The sequence below is a fragment of the Heliangelus exortis genome, chromosome 8 (genome assembly GCF_036169615.1).
Source record: "Heliangelus exortis chromosome 8, bHelExo1.hap1, whole genome shotgun sequence".
NCBI classification, from domain to species: domain Eukaryota; kingdom Metazoa; phylum Chordata; class Aves; order Apodiformes; family Trochilidae; genus Heliangelus; species Heliangelus exortis.
In genome coordinates this window covers 27536810-27556396 of record NC_092429.1, presented here as the reverse complement: position 1 = coordinate 27556396, position 19587 = coordinate 27536810, and the positions used below count along the sequence as shown (strand labels likewise).

Genomic DNA, 19587 nt, shown 5'->3' with positions numbered 1-19587 from the left:
TAGTTACCTGAAGTCTTTGGTTTTTATAGACCTTGTGTTTTACTGGGGATTCAATTAGCCTTTGTATTTTGAGGATTTCTTTCACTCCTGCAGTAGTTTTTTCAGTTACAGAATGATGCTGTGTCTGTGTTCTGTTGGGGTTGCAGTAGGTATTAAAGTCCTACTTGGAAGAAAACCAACTCACTAGCTCTGTTGGGCTTTGAGATAAGAGAACAGGTCTGGGTTGAAGTGACAGGAGGGCTTGCCTGTAGCTGTAGGTGCTCAAGGGAAGAGGATTTTGAGGGAATTTCCTCTCCTTTGCTGTCAGATTACTGTGCTACCACCTCTTCTCTTGCAGATGGGTGCACTCCACTCATGTTGGCATCGCTGCGTTTGGGCAGCTCCGATATCAGCGAGGACGATGAGGATGCAGAAGATTCCTCAGCAAACATCATCACAGATTTGATCTACCAAGGTGCCAACCTCCAGGCCCAAACGGACCGCACTGGGGAGATGGCCCTCCACTTGGCAGCCCGTTACTCCAGAGCTGATGCTGCCAAACGTCTGCTGGATGCTGGTGCAGATGCTAACGCACGGGACAACATGGGACGGACTCCCCTGCATGCAGCTGTGGCTGCTGATGCTCAGGGTGTCTTCCAGGTACAGCAACTGAAGGACCACTTTAGGGGTAGCTGTGCACTGTTATTATATGAGCCTGCCCAAGCTGCACTCTGTTCAATCACTCCCTTGTTCTCATGGCCACCGTAGTTCACATCCAGTTCTCTCAGCTCTTCACAGCTTGAAGAGCTCAGCGTGCATGAATTGTCTGGCTTGTATTTATTTGGTTTGTTTGACTCCATCACTTACTGTCTGGGTTCCTCCATTTCAGTGCTCAGGCTGCTTTTCTTGTTATAAAGTTTCTCTTGAGTGTCTGCCAAATCTGTAGCTTTGGTCTCTTAGCAGAGAAAAAAAAAAAATAATCTGTCTTCCCCTGTTGTCCAGATCCTGATCCGTAACAGAGTGACAGACTTGGATGCTCGGATGAATGATGGAACAACCCCCTTAATTCTGGCTGCACGCCTGGCTGTGGAAGGAATGGTGGCTGAGCTAATTAATTGCCAGGCAGATGTGAATGCTGTTGATGACCATGGTAAGGTGGACACCATGTCCTGGGCAAATATTTGTCACGGTGTGAGCAAGGAGGAGTGGGTTCTGCTCTCCCACAGGATGAGTGGCTCATAAATTCTGTAGATAAATCAGATAGCTATGCTTGTCTGCAGAAGTTGGTGCACGGGGGCTTGGTTTAGACTTTCCTGGGAGAGAAGCAGAAGAAATATGGGGTTTGTATATGCTGGACTGCAGACATGGCTCTGTGGATAGGTTATTAAAAAAATAAGAACTAGAAGATCTCAGAGCAAGTGCTGTGAAAGTCCCATTGCATCTTGGTAACATTAGGGGTATGGCACAGCATGGTGATTTCCCAGGTGTAAACATGGCTTCAGGGCATTCTTCCCTCAGTGTTCTCTGTCCATCTTGGTGCTTCAGCAATACCTCTTTGATTTGTTACTGAAGCTGTTGGGTTTCCCTGCAGGTAAATCTGCTCTTCACTGGGCTGCTGCTGTCAACAATGTGGAAGCAACATTGGTGCTGCTGAAAAATGGAGCCAACAGAGACATGCAGGATAACAAGGTACAGTTTGGGTGTGCTCCACATGGCTGTGCTTCCTAAGTCAAAGCTGCTCTTTGCTTTTAGTAGTGAGCTAAGTTCAGATTTTCTAAACTGGGTGCTCAGTGCAGGTTTTCCAAACATAGACCATGACTGGGATTCTCTGGAAATGCTGAATGTCTGGTAGGATTTCTGATATGGGAGAGATGTTCTCTTCCTTGTTCAGTCATGTCCTGGGCATCAGTGCTGTCCTACTTTTCTTGCAGAAAGGGAATGCATACACAGTCAATGTAGCTTTGCTCTTAGTTCTTGCTGTGTTTTAGTCCTTGATTTTTTTCTACTGCCTAGGTTGTCTTTTTTGGAGCAGTATGCATTGCTCAGTGGATGCTAAAGCTCCCAACAAGCTGCAGGTCTCTCTGGGGTTGTTTTAGCCCTTTTCCATCTCGGGGGACAATGGGAGGAAGGCACCAGGTGCTTTTGCAGTTCCTACAAGGACTCACGGCTTAATAGTGCACTTCCTGGTGGCACAGTTCAGCCTGTGTGCTGCACGGTTGTGCATGAGATCACCTCCTGTAATCACCCTTTTTCCGTGGCCACCTCCTTGGGTGGGTGGTTCTTGGAGACAGTTAATGTGACACCGTGTTAAATGGTGCTTCCAGGTGTTGCTGCACCATCAAGGGAGGATTACCTGTAAGCCAGACCCCCCCCCCCCTCCACAGCAAAGCCACTGAAATGCTCATTCTGTTTGTTTTCAGGAAGAGACACCACTCTTCCTTGCCGCTCGGGAGGGCAGTTTTGAAGCAGCAAAAATCTTGCTGGACCATTTTGCCAACCGAGACATCACAGACCACATGGACCGCCTGCCCCGAGACGTGGCCCAGGACCGGATGCACCACGACATCGTGCAGCTCCTCAATGAGTACAACGTGGCACACAGCCCCGCGGGGCACCCCGGGGCCATGCTGAACTCTGCCCTCTCCCCAGTCATCTGTGGCCCCAACAGGTCCTTCCTCAACCTGAAGCACGCTTCGCTGAGCAAGAAGTCACGAAAACCCAACGCCAAAGGCATCATGCCCACAAACCTCACCAAAGATGCGAAGAGGAGAAGGAAGAAGTCCCTCAGCGAGAGCAAAGGGCAGTTTTCAGAGAGCTCAGTGACCCTGTCACCAGTCGATTCTTTAGAGTCACCCCATGCTTTTGCATCTGAGCCAACATCCTCTCCCGTGATGCCGTCGCCGGGGGTGCTGCACTCGTCGCCCAGCTCCCTGCTGGCTGCTCCATCTGTGCAGGCTGCTCACACCATGTCCTTCTCCAACCTCCACAAGATGCAGCCTTTGGGACGTGGATCCAACACCGTGCTCCCCTCTGTCAGCCAGCTGCTGTCACAGCACAGAACCACCCCTCCTAACAGCGGGCTGGCCAGGCTCCGGCCGGCCAACGTCTCCACGGAGTGGATGAACAGGATGGAGGTGAACGAGTCGCAGTACAACGAGATGTTCGGCATGGTGCCCCAGGTGATGCACCCACACCCCGGTGTTTCCCAGCAGGGTGGTTTGGTTCAAGCAGATACAAAGCACATGGGAGTGTCCAGGGAGTCTCTGCCCCCAATCATGACTTTCCAGCTGGTTCCCAAGGGTGGCATAAACCAGCAAGCACTGCCCCAGCAGGCCCAGTCTAACTGCGCCCAGAACATGGCTGGGCCTCTCGGCTCCGTGTACCAGATACCGGATTTAGCTCAGCTGCCCAGCGCCTCGTTCTCCATGGCTGCCATCCCCCAGCAGGATGGGCAGGTGGCTCAGACAGTGCTCCCCACCTACCACCAGTTCCAGAGCTCGATGGGGAAGTACCCCACGCCACCATCACAGCACAGCTGCTACTCCTCGGCCACAGAACGGACTCCTAGCCACAACCGGCACTTACAGGGGGAGCACCCGTACCTGACACCATCACCTGAGTCTCCGGACCAGTGGTCGAGCTCCTCCCCACACTCTGCTTCTGACTGGTCTGACGTGGCAACCAGTCCTGGGAACAACCAGCGTGGGCCAGCAGCCACCCACATGACAGAGCAGCAGCGGAACAACATGCAGGTGTATGCCTGAAGGTTGGCCAAGATGAAGTCCGATCCAAACGGACTCCAGAACTCATGAAGGTCTTCCAGGATGGAAATGAAGAACCATTTTAGTATCCACGAGTCTTAATGAGCCCAGGCTGTTCTTTCCTTGGAGGGACTGAGATCGCTGTAGGCTTTTGTATGCTTTTATAGCTAAACAGAGAACTGTAGAAGCTGGTGATGGAGAAGACCAGGTGGGTCGCTTCTAACCAACTGCCGTGCACCTTGGGTGTGATTGCTGTCTACACTGGATTCTCCAGTCTGCTTTTAAATATGTTCCACCATTTCCTTGGGAAGACAGCTCTTCAGCTTAATGCATCTCACGGTCATTTCTCCAGAAATTTAGCCCAAACCAGCTTTGTATCCTTATTTTATTACTCCTTTTGTTACCCATATAACCTCTCTCTGAAGCACCTTCTGGTAGTTCTCCTCGAGTTCAAGTTGCCTTGACACAGCTCAGAGCTGCACCCAAATTCCTAGACCCCTCCTTCCTGTGGCTGCTCTTGCTCAGCAAGCGAGCCAGACTTCCCAGAACACCTGCAGGTCAAGTGACACCTTCTGTCACACAGCTTCACCCTTTTGCCTTGTACAGACCCACTAACACCTCTTAGAGTTCTCACTGCCTGCCCCCCCCCCAGGTATTATGGGATTGTATATACATTTAGTCTTATTTTTTTGTGGTTTGGTTCTTCCCCACCCCCTTCTCCCCTGCCTCCTGGAAACGCTGGTCTGACCTGGTCTTCCCCCCACAGTGGCCTTGCAGGCACATCTCTCCCATGTTGTGTGTCTTCCCTGAGACACGTGTGACCATTCTGACACACTACCCTCCCCCTGTCCCCATCCTGCCAGGTGTGTCCGTGACCACCGTGCTGGAAGAGATCCCCTGCAACTGCTACAGGCCTTTTGGGAAACTCTTGGCTGAGCTTGAGTGTTCCAAAGCCTGGGAACACAAGCTCCCAGCGTTCTTGCACAGTACGCCCCTCCCCTCCATCCCAGGCTTGGCTGTGCCTCCTGTCCTCCAGATGCCATATGTTGCCTCTTATTGGTGTTATCAAGAAGTCTCGAGGACATTGTTGTTACATGTTTGCAGTGTCAGTCCTGCGTCAGGAATGGCATCCAGCTCTTTAGAAAGTTGTCCCTTCTGTTCCAGCCCTGGGACAAGGCCGCTTTGTCCTCCTCAGGACAGGGAGGCTGCACTCCCCTGCCAGGCTTTCAGCAGCAGACCAAACAGATCAGAAAAGGTTGCCTAACACAGTTTGGTTAACAGGTTTGGGGCTGTCCTCTGCTCTCAGCTTCAGCCAGCATTAAGATTTCCCAACTGAGGTGCCCCACAAGCTCTGTGGGACCGTAGTGCCGTTTGTACTGCAGCTCCCCCCCGATGTTTTTGGAGTGAAGGAAGCCAGCTTTTGCTGACCTTAGACAAACAGCCACTCTTTTCTGCTTTACCTGCCAGAGTAATGCTTCCCTGAAGGGCTCTGAGCCAGTCAGCAGCCGACGTGAATATTCCTAGGGGTGTTTTGCTCCCTGCAGACACACATTCCAAAGAGATCGGGGCTCTCGGCTGCCGCCAAAGGACATCCTACCGTGTACAGTATTTTTTCTCCAATGTTTCTTTCCATTCTAATCAAGAGTAAAAGCTTTCTCTTTCCTCTTCACCTCAATGGTACATGAAGGCAGGGCCTCAGGAAAAGCTGGTTCCCGGGGCCATCATTTTGGGCTGAAGTTTGTTTTTTTTTTAATTCTGAAGTTACTGCTTTTTCACAACGTGCTGGTGCAGTGTGTCCTGTGAAGTTTTAACTGCAGCTGACTCAGATCTCCATGAAGCTCTGGGAGGTCTGTCCAGGTACATGTTTCACTGCAAATAATGAAGTGTTGCTACATCTGTGCTAAAGAAACAAAGGGCTTTTCCCTGTTAGCCCAAATAACCAAGTGCCTTTTTATATGTGTGGCTCCCTTTTACAAGATGAGTGCTTTCTGTGGAATGAAGCCAGTTTTGTGCCTGATGTGTTAATACGATGGCCCTCTGCCTTTTTTTTTTTTTTTTTTTTTTAACTACTTGTAAAGATAATATCTCCTTAAGGTGGTATTTTATCTCGTAAGTTGTAGAGTAACCATTCACATAGCAGCATTTTCCTATATTAATAATGGAAAATATTTGCTTATTTTTACATTTTTATAAAAGTCTTTTATGAAAATAGTTGCTGCGAAATGTATAAGCAATTTTTATCCCCTGAATAAAGAGTATGTGCCCAACATCTGTGTGCTGCTTTCTTTCATCTTCCTGGCTACCACAGCTCAGCCACTGGGTTGTAATGACAGGATTATAAAGGAACCATCAGTGTCTGATAGGTCTTCAGACCCCTGTGAGGGGGGAGGGCTCAGTGAGACCTCTGTGGTCCAGGTCAGGAGGGGGTTTTTGGAGATCAAGGGTGCTGAGCAGTGCATGAACCCCACATCTTGACTCCATCCAAAGGGATGCTGGGGAAAGCAGCCCAGCTCAGGTGTGTGGTAGGAAGGTTCTGGGTCTCTTGGTTAGCTGAGAAGAGAGCAGTAACCAGCAACCAAGCAGCTGGGCATACTGGAATTTTGGGGCCTTTTTGAGATGCTTTGAATAAGAGCTCCTGCTTGGCTGGGAGATGGAGAGCTGCTGGGGCTTTTAGAAAGGTTCTGGCAAACATGGGTCAGGCAGTGGCTCTTTGTGGATTCACTTGCTCTTTCAGGTCCTGCTTGCTTCCCTGGGGCTGTTTCAGTTCCTGCAGCCAGGAGGAGGACCCTCATCCCTGGAGCTGACGTTTCCTCCCTGGCTTTGGCTTGGCAGCTGATCCATGAAGTTCTGCAGCTCTCCGGCCTTGGAAAAAGGGGAATCCAGGCCCCTCCACACCATTTTCAGGCTTGAAAGTTTCTCTTGAACAATTAGAAAACAAACTGACACTGAATGTGTTCCTGTATTCTGAGCAGTGAATTGCCACTGAAGCCTTGGGCTCCACCAGCACTCACCTGGCCAGTTTCCAGCCCTCTCTGCAGACTTGGATGGAGCTGCTAAGCTGAATTACGATGGATGCCTCACAGGGGTGAAGCTGCTGGGGGCATTTTAAAGGTTTAATATTCTAACAGCACAGCTCAATTATCTACCAGCAGAGCCAGCTTGGCGAGTACAAACCTGCAGGAGGCTTTCGTCCATGTTCTCCCACAGGTTGCATGTCTGTGCCAGAGCTGAAGAGGGCTCTGCTGTGTCTCTGGCACAGCTGCACTGAGTTTGCTGGTTCTCAGGCTTGAAGCTTGCCTCTCCTCCTGCCTGGGGTGATGAGGGGCTTGTGGAAACCTGTGCTGCATGCAAATTATTCTGGTAACCAACCAGGGAGGGAGCTGGAGAATCCTTTATCTAACAGAGGAGTAATGGAGTAGCCTCAGGCACCTTGGGGGAAGGTTTTCATGTTTTTGCATGAAACCAGGGTGGAGCCCAGTCTTTTGAGAGGTAGCTGCTGCGTTTGAAGAGTTTTTCCCTTAGTCAGAGTGGCCAATCTCCTCTGTGAAGTTCTTTCAGGAGAAATCAGAGCAGGCAGCAGCTGGGTTTGGACACAAGAAGGCTTTTACTCTTCGATCCCAGAGGGTGTCTAACGAGCTGGCTGAGCCTGGAGAGGTCTGGGGGAGCAGCAGCAGCAGCAGCTGGAACCTGGCTGTGTGGGTGAAGGGGACAGGTCTGATCTTCCTCCCTCCCCAGGGCAAAACCCAGACCGGTCTCTGCATGCCGGCAGGGAGCTGCTCCCGCTGGGTGTAGCAGCACTCCCTGTGCATTTCAGTGAATGCTGCCACAAAAGAGCTGTGGGATTAGAGCTCTGGGGGCTGGAGGACGTGGCTCCAGCCTGGCAGAATGAGCAGCTTCAGCCAGTTAGAAGCCCTCTGTGTTAGGCTGGGTTCTCTGTGAGTAGCTGCCTCCGTGGTAGCTCCCAGTAGCCTCCTCCAAGGGTTTTTGAGAAGAGAGAGGGAAGGAGAGCTGGGCACTGGCAGCAGCAGGGTGCTGGGCAGGAGCTGGCAGCCTTACCAGAGGCCAGGGGGCAGCCAGAGGGAAGAGTTTTAAAGCTGCTGCAGAATGCTGGGATCCAAGCAGGAGGGAGGGAAGAGTTTTAAAGGTGCTGCAGAATGCTGGGATCCAAGAGGTAGGGAGGGGAAAGTTTTAGAGCTGCTGCAGAATGCTGGGATGGAAGCAGGAGGGTAGATGAGCTTCAGCTGCCTCCCCATCCACACAAAGAGTGAGGGCATCCCCACTCTGCAGCCTCCCTGGGGTCAGGGCTGCGGGTTCCCCTCATGGGGTAGGGGCAGTGGGGGCTGCTGATGCAGGATTTCCCCCCCCCTTTCCTCCTGCCCCAGGCTCCCTGCAGCAGGGCGGGACCGGACACCTCTATCTGATGGTGCCCGGCAGCCCCCGGCTGCAGGCTGTTCCCACATCCCTGCATCCTGCTGACAAACATCCCCAGGCAGTTCAGAGAAGGGCGGTGTGTGGGTGAGGCATGCGGGAGCGGGGCAGGGCATGGGGCCCGGCCGGGTGACATCTCTGGGCCCGGGGATGCGGGAAATGCCGGGAGGTGGTACCCGCAGCACGACCACTCACTGTGGGGATGCTCCGGATGGGATCCCAGGAGAAAGCACCCCCAGGGATCATCCCTGTCAACCCCCCTGGTTCAGTCCTGCCCTGGGGCATCCCTGCCAGGCTGGTCTCTGCCACGAGGTTATCTCTATTTGCGTTATTAATTAACACTAATTACGGAAGGTTTATTGACCAACTAGGAGAGGTTCTTCCTGTCTTCTCTGGTGAAACATTGAATGTAAACAGAATGGAGATCTGGGCACCTTTCCAGCAAAGTGGGGGAGGATGGAGGGGAGCCAGCAGTAAGATTTTTATGGTGGAAATCACCTGAGCTGGGCAAACAGTGATGCTGGTGAGCACCAGGCTATAAAAGGCTGCTCCTCTTCTCTCCTGGTGACCCCTGAGAAGCTGTTATTTCTACCCATCTCCAGACAACAGGTGAGGAAGGGGACCCTCACGGGATGCTGCCTTGGGATGCTCCGAGGTGGCTTGAGGGTGAGCAGGAGCTGGTCCCAGCCCTGGCAGCTCCCAGGGGAGCACAGTGCATGCTCTTGCTGGGTTGGGCAAGTTGCAACAATGCAATTGTCAGCCCCGCGTTGACTTTTGTTGCTGCTGCTTTGAGGGGAAGATGAGCTGAGTCTGCAAATCAGGCCCAGCACCCAGGGATTAGCCTGGATAAAGGAGAACTTGTGCTGATGTGGCTGATTTGCCTCCTCAGCCAGGGCCTGGCAGTGCTATGAGCCCAGGGAGAGAAAACAATGCTGTGCACATGATCCCTGCAGCCACCCCTGCTCTGCCTGTGCCATGGCTGCTGCCTGATGCCAGGGCTGGGGTCCCCCCACACTCCCTGTGTTCCCAGGGAGCAGCCTGGCTCACCCAGATGCCTCCCACTGAGCCTGGGACTGGTGTGGACACATCAGGACACCTCACTGGGGACCCCGAGGCGTGCCTGGGGGATGGGGTGCAGGCATGGGGCAATGGCCTGTGCTGGGGAGGGGAGAGGGAGGCATAGGGCTGCCATCTGCTCCAGCTGCCTGAAAGGGGTTGGATTGAGCCCAGAGCAGGGGGGTTTGCACCCTCTGTGTGCAGGTGGCATCCCCTGTCCCCAGCTGATCTGGTGTCACCCTTCCAGCTCTTGCAGGAGACACATCCAGGAGTCAGGAGGATGGTGGCAGCAGCCAAACTCACCCTCCTGCTGCTGAGCTGCTTGGGGCTCCTGTGGCCAGTCGGTGAGTCCCACGACTCGGGGGGGCTTTGGCAGCAGGGTGGAGAGAGGGAGCCACGCTGGTGACCCCATCCTTCCCCATGGTTCTCCCTCCTCAGGTGCCCAATACATAGACTACTGCCCCAAGGGCTGGTCCTACTACAAACTCAACTGCATCAAGTACTTCCCTCAGCTCCAGACCTGGGACGAAGCTGAGGTAAGCTTGCTGGGGGTGCACACATGGCTGAGGGACCCACGGTCTCCCAGGGGTGCCCCAGTACTGCCAAACCTCCCCTCAGAGGCAGTGCCAGGCCAGCCACCCTGATGCCCACCTGGCCTGGGTGGAGGATGCCCGGGAGGCAGCCACCCTGCGCAGAATCATCTCCTACCACCAGCGTGTGCAGTCCGTCTGGCTTGGCCTCCACTACAGTCTCCAGGTGATGTGGGGGACACTGGGGGGGTGGCAGGGGAAGGGATGGTAGCAGGGATGTGTCTCTGACCCCTTCTCCTTGCACAGGGTGGGGCCTGGGAGTGGACATCTGGGGAGAAGTACAGTGTCTCCAATGGGCTGCCTGGGAACGGTGCCCGTGGGGGAACTTGTGGGCTGCTGACCCACCACACAGGTGAGTGCCCAGGCTCTGCCTTCACCTTCAGCACTTGGCCCCAGCTGGCAAACCTCCCCCTACTCCTCTTCCCCCCATGCTATGGCCCTTGCTGACCCCAGGGCCATCTCTCTCTCCATCAGCCTTCAACATATGGTCCAGCGCCGACTGCTCCCAGAAGCATCACTACATCTGCAAGTTCACACCCTTACACTGAGCACAGCCCAGGAGGGACCACATGGAGGTCTCCGTGCTGGCAGTGCTCCAGCCTTGCCACCTCTGCTCCTCTCTCCCCAGCTCCTAAAAAATACACCTATATAAAAAAAAAAAGCAGCATGCAAGTGCTGTGTAGTTTGTTGCTGGTGCAAAGCTGTGGTACAGCCCACAGGTGGGCATCTGGGTGAGGCTCCTTCAGCTTCCCAGCTGCCTCTGCTGGTGCCATGGGGACATTTGGGGATGAGCCCCTGGGGGCCAGGGGTGCCTGTGATTGCTCATCCCCAGCCCTCTGATGCTAAATGGGAAGGCGGGGGGATGAGAGGATGTCCCTGGGGTGCAGCTGAGGGGGGGACAGGTGTGTCCCCAGGATGCAGGCATGGAGGAGAGCTGGGGCAGGGAGATGAAATGGGTGTGCAGGCATGGCAGTAGATGTGTGTGTGTGTGTCCCGGGTGCAAATGTCTCCACAGGGGCCAGGGGGCTGGGATGCTCCTCCATGGCCGTGTTGACAGCAGCACTGCGACCAAAGGTCTGTCCTTGTGTCACCACAGTGTTACCACAGGCATCACGTGCCTGTTTGCTCTGCTTTTTTGAAGATGACTCTGCCCGGACCCAGATCAGGGTTTTTTTGCCCTCCCTTCTCCCCCGGAAGCTGTGGCACGTGATGGAGGGTGACGGCATCCTGGGCGGCATGGGTGATGCTGGCATCTCCCGGGGACCAGGAGGGCAGTCAGGGAGCTCCGGGAAGTCAGGGAGCACTCCTGGGGCACCGGAGCTTCCACACCCCCCCCGCACATGGAGCTGGGGCTGCAGGAGGCAGAGCCCCATCCCACCGCTCAGCCGCAGCTCCAACCGAGTGTGTCCCAGGCTTTGGGGGCACAACACAGAGGTCCCGCGGGTGTCGCCCCCCTCCCTCCAAACCCGGCACTTGCTCTGCTGTCCGTGTCACGTTGGCTGCTGCCCAGCGACCTTTGAGCGCGGGGGTCCGGTGTGCTGATAAGGGCCGGGAGGGGCTGTGCCGCGCTGCCTGCCCAGTTTATAAAAGCCCCACGCCAGGCACATCCCTCTGTCCCTCTGTCCCTCCCTGCAGCAGCCCGGGAGAAGATGCTGCGCTTGGTCAGCCGTGCTGCCCGCTGCTGGGGGGCAAAGCGGGCACCCCCGGGGCCGGAGAGGGCACCCCAGGGGGCCCAGCACCCCATGGCTGTGCAGAAGGCGTGGTGAGCATCCATGCAAACTGGGGAGGGTGGAGGCATAACCTGAGGGAGGGGTTGGGATCAGGGAGCTGGCCCTGCTCTTGAGCTCTGCTGGAGAAGGGGATGCTCTCCCACCTCCCAGCAGTGCCAGCAGGCACAGGTAAGCAGCGGGGATTTAGGGTGCTGACAGCCAGGGGTGCTTGCTGGTGGCAGGGATGCCACAGGAGCATCGTCACTCCCTCTGCCCCCCAGTCTCTCCAGTGCTGCAGGGACGGGCACCTGGCCCAAGGACGTGGGCATCCTGGCACTGGAGGTGTACTTCCCAGCCCAGTATGTGGAGCAGGAGGAGCTGGAGCAGTACGATGGTGTGGAGGCTGGCAAGTACACCCGGGGCTTGGGCCAGCAGCAGATGGGCTTCTGTGCTGCTCACGAGGACATCAACTCCTTGTGCCTGACCGTGGTGCCGCGGCTGGTGGAGCGTGGGCAGCTCTCCTGGGATGACATTGGCCGCCTGGAGGTGGGCACAGAGACCATCGTTGACAAGTCCAAAGCTGTCAAGACCGTCCTCATGCAGCTCTTCCATGACTCGGGCAACACCGACGTGGAGGGCATCGACACCACCAACGCCTGCTATGGGGGCACAGCCTCACTCTTCAATGCAGCTGCATGGGTAGAGTCCAGCGCCTGGGATGGTGGGTGCAGGCAGGGCACCCTGCTGTGGGGATGGAGGCCTGGACACGGGGTGGGTGCTGTGGGGGTCACGGAAGGTGCAGGAGGGTGTTTGAAACCCAGAGATGCTCCAGAAAATCTCCAAGGGAGCTGCTGCTCCTCCAGGCTCTCCATCGCTCCTGTTTCTCACTTGTTTTGGCCACCACCTCCAGCAGCGTGGGGATGGGGAGGTGTCAGGATGGAGACTCCCACCTGCTGACTGCCCCCCTGGGTCCCCTTTCTCCCACAGGTCGCTACGCTGTGGTTGTGTGTGGGGACATTGCTGTCTATGCCACGGGGAACGCACGGCCCACGGGAGGTGCTGGAGCCATTGCCATGCTGGTGGGACCCAACGCCCCACTGGTGCTGGAGAGAGGTCAGTGCCACTACACCCTGGGGACAACAAGCTGCTGGGTGCCATCCTGGGGGCCATAGATCCACATCCCCGTGGGAATCTCAGAGTGACCCAGGGGGAAGCTGGTTGATGTTGGGGCTGGCACCTCTGGGTGCTTGCCATAAAGCTGGGACTCTCTCAGCACTCTCCCTGTGCCCCCCAGGTCTCCGGGGAACCCACATGGAGCACGCCTATGACTTCTACAAGCCAGACCTGTCCTCTGAGTACCCAGTGGTGGATGGGCAGCTCTCCATCCAGTGCTACCTGCGGGCACTGGACCGCTGCTACGCTGTGTACCGACGGAAGGCAGAGAGCCAGTGGCAGCAGGGTAAGCAGCAGCACCCCGGGGTGCCCCTCTGTCCTCTCAGATGATGACAGACCCCGTGTTTCCATCCAGCTGGCATCCAGAGGCCCTTCACCCTCGATGACTTCAAGTACCTCATCTTCCACACACCTTTCTGCAAGCTGGTGCAGAAGTCGGTGGGGCGGCTGCTGCTGAATGATTTCCTGGCCTCCCCCAACCCTGACACAGCCACTGGCATCTACAAGGGGCTGCAGCCCTTCCGGTGGGTCCACGTGCCATGTCCCCTGTCCCCTAGCCCAGCCAGGGACATGCCTACTTGGGGTTCAAGCCAGCCTGTCCTCGGGCAGTGGTGTGAAGCTGGAGGACACCTACACCAGCAAGGAGGTGGAGAAGGCGTTTCAGGCAGCCAGCCAGGAGATCTTCAACCAGAAGACCAAGCCCTCCCTGCTCCTCTCCACCCGCAATGGCAACATGTACACTCCATCCATGTATGGCTGCCTGGCTTCCCTCCTGGCACAGTGAGTACCCCCAAAGCTGGCTCAGCATTGGGGGGAGTTTGGTTTGGGGAGGACAGCCCCTGGCCTGGCTGACTTGGGGAGCAGGCACTAGCACTCACCCCCCTCCACCAGAGACCCTGATGCTTTCATGGCACACTCCCCCTGGCACATCCACCTCCCAGCCAGTCTTTTCATACCACTTCCCTGGAGCTGGGCTGGCACAAAAAGCCCTTCTGTCTGCCCCAGGAGGATTAAAACCCCCTTGTTGTGCCCAGCAGTGTGGCTGTCCCATGCTGCCAGTGGTGCCAGAGGAGCCATGGGAACAGCCAGGCACTGGGGTCATGGGGAAAAAGCTTCATCCCACTGCCCCTCCTGTCCCCAAGCACCCCTCTCCTCTGGGGCCACCTACCCTTGGCAATGTGGCCAATTACTCTGGCCCCAAGTCCCAGGACCCCACTGCCTGTGAGGAGGGCAGGATGTGGGCCTTTCCACTCTCCTTTCTCCCAGCCCCCAAATCCCCTCTGAGACCACAAAACCCTTTCTACAGATCCTCAGCACAGGACCTTGCTGGCTCCCGGATCGGGGCCTTCTCCTATGGCTCTGGGCTGGCTGCCACCATGTTCTCCCTCCGCGTCTCGCAGGATGCGACCCTGGGTGAGCCCAGGGGGGGCTGGAAAGGGGAGGTGGTGGTGGGGGGACTGCACATCCAGGGATGCTGGCAGTGCCATCTCACTCACGGGATACCCATCTCCAGGTTCCCCCCTGGATAAGCTGCTCTCCAGCCTGGCTGAGCTGCCAGCTCGCCTGGATGCTCGCAAGCGCGTGGCCCCCAAGGACTTCGCTGAGATCATGAAGCAGAGGGAAGAGACCCATCACTTGGGTGAGTGGGGCTGGGGAGGGGGGACGCAGCACCCCCCAGGACCCCACAACCCCCCTGAGCATCACCACCCTCTCCCCACAGCCGACCATGCCCCCCACGGCTCCCGGGAGGATCTGTTCCCCGGCACCTGGTACCTGACACGGGTGGATGCCAAGTACCGCCGGGAATATGCCAGGAAGCCCCTCTAGGGAGGACCAGAGGGGTGGGTGAGCCCTGGGCAGGGGGATGCTCTTCTCCCCACCAGCATCCCTACTCACCCTCAAATCTGCAACTGGCCTCTGCAGGAAACCTCACCTTGGATGAATGGCTGGGAAGCAGCTGGCAGTGCCTCAGGCCCCAGGGGTGGTGGAGGTGGTGGAGCCAGCAGCATTTTCTGTGAACACCCAGGCAGGGTGGGGGAATAAAGGCAAGGATCAGAGAGGGCAGCAGTTGGACTCTGGCTCCTGGTTGTGAGTGGTCCCCTCCTGCCCCAGGGTCCTTTTGCTCAACCACTGTGGGGCCGAATTGCAGCTGGATCATGGCCCCTCAGAAGATTTATCCTATAGCAACCCAGTGTGGCCTGGGTTGAGGCACCTGCCCCCCTGGACAGGTGCCTCAGTACCCCTGTTTTCCTGGGATGGGAGCACGCCTTGACACTTGGGGGGAGCTGAGCAAACCCCAGCTCCTTGATCTCGGTTTCTGGTTTGGAGGTGGGAGGGAGTGAGACGACTTTTACCCAACAGTGAAACATTCCCATGGGAAAGTGCAGGGTGTGTGGGGGGGGGCAATTCCCAGCGGGCAGGAGGGGGCAGGCAAAGGGAGGTTCATGGGAGGGCTCAGCCAACCTTGGAGCACTGCCTGCTCTCTGGACCACGTCCCGGCACGGGACATCGGTGAGACAAGACCTTGGTGGGGCTGCAGCAGCTGCCAAGACCTTTGTACCCTTGAGCAAACACCACAGGGGACAAAAAGGGGTTGGGGGGGGAGGGACAGAATCTGCAGGAGCTTCAGCATCAGATACAGGGACCTCATAGACAAGGCACCTCTCCTCCTGGACCCTTTATTGAGCACGAGACCACCCCAAGCCCAGCGTAGGGTCCAGGGGCAGCTGGGTGCTGTGCTCCCCAGGTTGGGGAGGGGGTCCAGGTGCTGCGGCCATGGGGAGAGTCCTTGCCAGTGGTCAGGGCTTACAGATGGAGTTGAAAGACCTCTGTGACATGTGGCTTCAGCTCACCGAGGTCAGAGAGGGAGGCTGAGAGCCCCACAACGTTCCACTGCTCTCCTGCCACTGTGCTGGAGCTGTGGTAGGACTGGAGCTGGACCCCCAACTTCCCCAGCAGCCCTGGAGAGGGGAGAAGAAGGGTTATGGGCTGTAGGATGCCCCAACACACAGTGGGTAGCAGTGTTCTGCCCACCCCAGGACCCCTCCAAGGTCCATAATGCCATTTCTTCCCCATCCCTAAGTCCCTTTCTCCAAGGCCCCAGATATTTTGTTCCAAGCTTCCCCACCCCTGTCTCTCCATCCAACACCTGCAGGGAACTCACCAGCAAGCAGGGGCAGAGTGCTGGGCTCAGAGGCTTTGGCTCTGTAGATGAGGATGGGGCCAGCCAGAGGGGCTGGCTGCTTGAAGGTGGCCCCATCGACCTCTTGCAGCACAGGGGTGCTGCCCTGCACTGTCCCCAACACCTGATGTGAGGTGCCCTGAAGGGCCACCTGCAGCCCCCCGGTGCTGCCATTGGGCTCAGGGGACACCTCGCCATGGGTGGTTGTGACCTGCCAAGAGAGATGTGGCTGCTCAGCACCTGCACGAGGCAGGGCATGGGGAAGGGGTGTCCTCAGAGGATGTCCCTCCCAGGCTGAGTGGTGCCTGAGTGACCCCTGGACTTTGCAGGGTAGGACAGGGTCTGCCAGGCTGATGTGTGGAGTCCTTGGTGTCCACAAACCTTCAGTCCAGCCTCCTGGGCCAGCAGCTGGGCGTTCACCAGGGTCACCTCCTTCTGTGCCCCTCCAGCCAGCATGCCTGCAGCCACGGCGGGTGTCAGGTAGTTCCCAGCCTCTCGCAGGGGGGTCCCTGGGGTGTAGGGAGGTGGCAGGGGGTGGATGGGCCAGCAGCAGAGAGGACAACCCCATGCTGGAGAAGCCAGCCTGGAGCTGGTCCTTCCACTCATCCCTCCACTCCTTCCCATCCTTGCAGACATCTGTACCCCCAACAACCCCATCCTTCCACCCCACCATCCCACCACCCTCTCATCCATCCCTCCTCCCCACTGCCCACCCATTGGGGTCCCTGTGCCCAAGCAGGGGGCACAGCAGCTCACCTAGGGTGCAGACTTGCACACTGCCCTGTGCTTTCTTGCCCACTCTGTGCAGCACAGTGCCCAGGGCCCTGGCCAGAGCTATCCAGGGCTTGGTCTGGGGTGCAAACGCCTTGCTTAGAGCCTGCCCATTGACCTGTGAGGAAGAGCTGGGTGAGTGATTGGAACCCATCTGTGAAGCACCCACATTGTACAGGCAAGGAAACTGAGGCACAGAGGTCAGGTGCCTGCTGGGGGGGGGGACACACAACTCACAACACCAGCCAGCCCCTTCCCAGTGGCCATGTCCACGATTTGCATGGCGATCTCCTTGCCACAGCGGCTCTGTGCTTCCCGTGTGCTGGCACCCAGGTGTGGGCAGCAGATGACATTGGGGTGGTTGACCAGTTCACGGTCCTTTGGAGGCTCCTGCCAACACAGTCACGTGACACCATCAGCCCCCAGCACCCACTCCAGAGCCCAAGGGGGAACATTTCCTTCTTCCTTCCCGTGCAAGCAGGAGGAGCTGGGAAGGGCTGTCCCAGGCTCCGTGGAGTTTGCTGGCTTGTCCTGAGCATCTTGGGCAGACTTAAAGTGATGCTGAGCCAAAGCCAAGCTCAGGAGGGGTCCCTGCCACCCCACTTACCTGTGTGAAGACATCAAGGGCAGCCCCACCACACTGCCCTGACCGCAGTGCCCGCAGCAGTGCTCCCTCGTCCACGATGCCACCACGGGCACAGTTCACCACCTGCACGCCGCGGCGGCACTTGGCAAAGGTGCTGTCATTCAGGAGCCCTGAGGAGGCAGAGAAGGGCTGTGAGGGGCTTCCCTGGCTCCCCCCTCAGATCTCCCTGAGCTGGTGCCCACCCCGTACCTGTGGTGGAGGGCAGCAGTGGTGTGTGCACTGTGATGAAGTCGCAGCGGGGCCAGATCTGCTCCAGCGGCAGCTGCTCCACACCAAAGGTGGCCGAGGTTTCGGGGGTGATGATGGGGTCGTAGCCTATGGTCTGAGGCAGAGCAGGTGCTTGGCCCTGCAGCCTGGCACCACGCTCCTGACTGGGCCGAGTGGCTCCATGCTTCCTATCACTCCTCCCTGCCCTGGATCCTTACCTTCATGCCAAAAGCCTGCATGCGGGTGGCCACCTCCCTGCCGATGCGCCCCAGCCCCAGCACAGCCAGTGTCTTCCCATTCAGCTCCATGCCCATGTACTACAGTGTGCAAAGCAGAGAGTGAGTGAGTGCACCCCACCCAGGTGCACCCACTCACCTCATCCTGACTGGGGGACTGCACATCCTACCTTCTTACGGTCCCACTTGCCCTCCTTCATGGAGGCATCTGCCTGTGGGATCTGCCTGGAAGGGGAGGCTGTGGTCAGCATGGGGTCGAGGGGCTGTGGGGTAGGCATCCATCCCACTCTCCTGCCCCACGCTCACCTGGCCAAGCACAGGATCATCCCGCAGGTGAGCTCGGCGGCGCTGAGGCTGTTCCCAGAGGGTGTGCTAGGGATGGAGAGTTACATCACTTATTTGTCTCCCCAGGCTGATGGGGGTCTGCACCCCCTGAGGATTGAGACCCTCAGGGTTGTGACATAGGGTGCTGTGGGTGGGGAGGGCCTGTTGAAGCCTCCCCAGTGTCCCCAGGAGCACAGGCAGGGATGTCCCCATGCTCCTAATCTTACTTCATGACCAGGACACCCCTTCTGGTGGCTGCCTCCACGTCGACATTGTCCACGCCGGTGCCTGCTCTGCCCACCACCTGCAGCCTCTCCGCTGCCTCCAGCACATCGGCCGTGACTTTGGTGGCCGAGCGGACGATGAGTCCATCGCAGTCCTGGGGAGGACAACACACCGGGGCTGGGACCGGGACCGGAGCCGGAGATCCCGGCGGGTGTCGGGCTGGGGACAGGCGCTGCCGGAGTCTGGCATCCGCCGTATGAAACCGGCCGGGGTCTTGCATCAGACGGGAGGCGGGAACCGATTTCGCCGGGCCAGGGGCGTCCGCTGCCCCCCGGGGCAGGCAGACCCCAGTGCCCCCACCCTCATCCCCCCAGGGTGCATCCCGGAGCTCACCCGGATCTCCCGCAGCAGCTCCTCCTTGCTCAGCCCGGGCTTCTCCTGCACTCGCAGCCCCCCGGCCTGCAGGATCTCCCGGCAGCAAGGGTCCAGGCTATCGCTGATCAGAACCTTCTGCAGCTTCCTCAGCGCCATGGCGGGGTCGGGATGGGACGAGCCGGGACGGGATGGAACTCAGGTTCTCTCCGCACGCCACCGGGAAGCTGCTGCCGCTCGCCCGCCGCGCTAAAAGGGCTGCGAGCAAGGCACGTTTTTCGGGCTCATTGGGTCCCGTCTCCATAATCCCACCTCCTTCCCTTCCCCTCCCCGCCCCAGCCCGCCCGGACCCCCCCCCCGCCCCTGGAGAGGGGGAGGAGGCGGAGGGAAGAGGGGCCAGGGCTGTGGCGAGCGCCCCAGCAGCCCCAGGGCAAGTGGGCGCCCCAGCAGGACCCGTGCCCTCGGGACGGGGAGCCAAGAAGCTGAGGGGAGCAGGGTGCAGCGGATCTACCTGCATACATACCACGGCTGTGCCTCAGTTTCCCCGCCCCACACATCACAGCACAATGAGGCAGGAGGGGGTGGTGGTGTCAGCCACAGTGGTGCAGGGGGGCACCCCCAAAGCTGGCAGGGGAGCAGCCTAGCTCCCGGCCTATGTCAAGCTCAGCAATGTCCCCCCCAGCTTGGTGAAGAATGTGAGCTCCCCAGGCCCCACCCAGAGGTGAGGTAGTGCTGTGGCCCTATCCCCCCCCAGCATTGCACCCGCCGTTGAGCAATGCCCATGATAAGGGGTTGGGGACATGGGACCAGCCCTGTCCCCCAGCTCCCAATGATGTGAGGTGCATGGGAACTGCCCAGCAAACGCCCTCAATGGGCTGAGAGCCACATGTCCACATCCAGTGACCTCATGGGGGGAAGTTCTGGACCTT

The 19587-nt window shown here is 57.8% G+C and overlaps 4 protein-coding genes across 5 annotated transcripts in view; 3 read left to right on the top strand and 1 right to left on the bottom strand.

Moving 5' to 3' along the window:
* NOTCH2 (notch receptor 2) overlaps nucleotides 1-6007 on the top strand; it is an 81883-nt gene extending 75876 nt beyond the window's left edge. For both annotated transcript variants that reach the window (XM_071751225.1, XM_071751226.1), the window contains exons 30-33: nucleotides 338-639; nucleotides 982-1129; nucleotides 1571-1668; nucleotides 2400-6007. In XM_071751225.1, coding sequence (XP_071607326.1) covers nucleotides 338-639; nucleotides 982-1129; nucleotides 1571-1668; nucleotides 2400-3743 — 1892 coding nt within the window. In that variant the 3' untranslated portion in view covers nucleotides 3744-6007. The remainder of the gene's footprint in view (nucleotides 1-337; nucleotides 640-981; nucleotides 1130-1570; nucleotides 1669-2399) is intronic.
* A 2638-nt stretch (nucleotides 6008-8645) lies between these two features.
* Nucleotides 8646-10486, top strand: REG4 (regenerating family member 4). Its single transcript, XM_071751224.1, has 6 exons — nucleotides 8646-8777; nucleotides 9472-9568; nucleotides 9663-9760; nucleotides 9843-9980; nucleotides 10061-10166; nucleotides 10289-10486. Exons 2-6 carry the CDS (start codon nucleotides 9505-9507, stop codon nucleotides 10360-10362), a joined length of 480 nt encoding a protein of 159 aa, XP_071607325.1. The 5' UTR covers nucleotides 8646-8777; nucleotides 9472-9504; the 3' UTR covers nucleotides 10363-10486.
* A 625-nt stretch (nucleotides 10487-11111) lies between these two features.
* Nucleotides 11112-14760, top strand: HMGCS2 (3-hydroxy-3-methylglutaryl-CoA synthase 2). The gene is made up of 9 exons (XM_071751223.1): nucleotides 11112-11576; nucleotides 11805-12244; nucleotides 12511-12636; nucleotides 12818-12982; nucleotides 13052-13220; nucleotides 13306-13476; nucleotides 14003-14109; nucleotides 14210-14335; nucleotides 14417-14760. The coding sequence occupies exons 1-9, from the start codon at nucleotides 11464-11466 to the stop codon at nucleotides 14521-14523; spliced, it is 1524 nt and encodes a 507-aa protein (XP_071607324.1). The 5' UTR covers nucleotides 11112-11463; the 3' UTR covers nucleotides 14524-14760.
* Nucleotides 14761-15358: 598 nt separating this feature from the next.
* On the bottom strand, nucleotides 15359-19431 carry PHGDH (phosphoglycerate dehydrogenase). The gene is made up of 13 exons (XM_071751222.1): nucleotides 19182-19431; nucleotides 18680-18916; nucleotides 18289-18440; nucleotides 18044-18109; nucleotides 17908-17962; nucleotides 17720-17818; nucleotides 17484-17616; nucleotides 17256-17404; nucleotides 16886-17038; nucleotides 16634-16766; nucleotides 16259-16386; nucleotides 15860-16088; nucleotides 15359-15656 (listed from the first exon to the last, which is right to left on the bottom strand). The coding sequence occupies exons 2-13, from the start codon at nucleotides 18815-18817 to the stop codon at nucleotides 15502-15504; spliced, it is 1590 nt and encodes a 529-aa protein (XP_071607323.1). The 5' UTR covers nucleotides 18818-18916; nucleotides 19182-19431; the 3' UTR covers nucleotides 15359-15501.
* Nucleotides 19432-19587: the final 156 nt, after the last annotated feature.

Excerpts from the sequence above, each read along its gene's own strand:
- HMGCS2 (XM_071751223.1), top strand. The coding sequence starts at position 11,464 with ATGCTGCGCTTGGTCAGCCGTGCTGCCCGCTGCTGGGGGGCAAAGCGG. Across the intron at positions 12,245-12,510 it reads AGAGTCCAGCGCCTGGGATG|GTCGCTACGCTGTGGTTGTG; the intron begins GTGGGTGCAGGC and ends TTTCTCCCACAG. Across the intron at positions 13,477-14,002 it reads CTGGCTTCCCTCCTGGCACA|ATCCTCAGCACAGGACCTTG; the intron begins GTGAGTACCCCC and ends CCCTTTCTACAG.
- REG4 (XM_071751224.1), top strand. The coding sequence starts at position 9,505 with ATGGTGGCAGCAGCCAAACTCACCCTCCTGCTGCTGAGCTGCTTGGGG. Across the intron at positions 9,761-9,842 it reads AGACCTGGGACGAAGCTGAG|AGGCAGTGCCAGGCCAGCCA; the intron begins GTAAGCTTGCTG and ends ACCTCCCCTCAG. Across the intron at positions 10,167-10,288 it reads GCTGCTGACCCACCACACAG|CCTTCAACATATGGTCCAGC; the intron begins GTGAGTGCCCAG and ends TCTCTCCATCAG.
- PHGDH (XM_071751222.1), bottom strand. The coding sequence starts at position 18,817 with ATGGCGCTGAGGAAGCTGCAGAAGGTTCTGATCAGCGATAGCCTGGAC. Across the intron at positions 16,767-16,885 it reads GGAAGGGGCTGGCTGGTGTT|GTCAATGGGCAGGCTCTAAG; the intron begins GTGAGTTGTGTG and ends TCTTCCTCACAG. Across the intron at positions 16,089-16,258 it reads CCCAGGAGGCTGGACTGAAG|GTCACAACCACCCATGGCGA; the intron begins GTTTGTGGACAC and ends CTCTCTTGGCAG.